General features: G+C 41.8%; 1 protein-coding gene across 1 annotated transcript; it reads left to right on the top strand.

Moving 5' to 3' along the window:
- The first annotated feature begins 505 nt into the window (after window positions 1–505).
- Window positions 506–688, top strand: LOC103736483 (keratin-associated protein 20-1-like). Its single transcript, XM_008836000.1, has one exon. The coding sequence runs from the start codon at window positions 506–508 to the stop codon at window positions 686–688; it is 183 nt and encodes a 60-aa protein (XP_008834222.1).
- The last annotated feature ends 135 nt before the right edge of the window (window positions 689–823 follow it).

Genomic DNA, 823 nt, shown 5'->3' on the forward strand with positions numbered 1-823 from the left:
AATAGAAATTTAAAAATTATTCAAAGAGAAAATTGTTTTAAGCAAGTAATATGTATTCACTAAACTAAATGAATAATAACCTAGATTCTAAAAACTGGAATCAGAATATCATATTAAGTGATTACTTGATTATGGAATCCTGATTCAGTAACACAATTACCACAGTTATGAAGCCTTGTTTATCCAGACAATCACAATACCCATGATATTTTCTTAAGCACAGCAGACAGATATGACACTGCAATGCCTGTGGTTTCTCAGACAACCACCAGGTATACAGAAGGCCCAAGGCAGATGGTGACATCCAGACTCAAGAACCTACTGCTGGTCGTCCAGACAATCACAATACCCATGATATTTTCTTAAGCACAGTAGACAGATGTGACACTGCAATGCCTGTGGTTTCTCAGACAACCACCAGGTATATAGAAGGCCCAAGGCAGATGGTGACATCCAGACTCAAGAACCTACTGCTGGTCCTCAACTGCAGTCCACTCCTGTGACCATGTGTTACTATGGCAGCTACTATGGAGGCCTGGGCTATGGCTATGAAGGCCTAGGTTGTGGCTATGGCTGTGGCTATGGCGGCTATGGTGGCTATGATGGCTATGGTCTCTATGGTGGCTATGGCTACAGGGGCTGCCGCCCACTGTGCTGTGGAAGGTACTGGTCCTATGTCTTCTACTGAGGAGTTTCTACAGCTGTCCAGTCTGTGGGTTGCCATCTGCTGTCTTACAGAAATTACCTTCAAAATTCTTCACATTTGGAATTTAAATAACTTCAGAAATTCTAACTTATGCCAAATTACCTGTGAAAAACAAAA

The sequence above is a fragment of the Nannospalax galili genome, unplaced genomic scaffold (genome assembly GCF_000622305.1).
Source record: "Nannospalax galili isolate Female #2095 unplaced genomic scaffold, S.galili_v1.0 scaffold136, whole genome shotgun sequence".
Taxonomy (NCBI): domain Eukaryota; kingdom Metazoa; phylum Chordata; class Mammalia; order Rodentia; family Spalacidae; genus Nannospalax; species Nannospalax galili.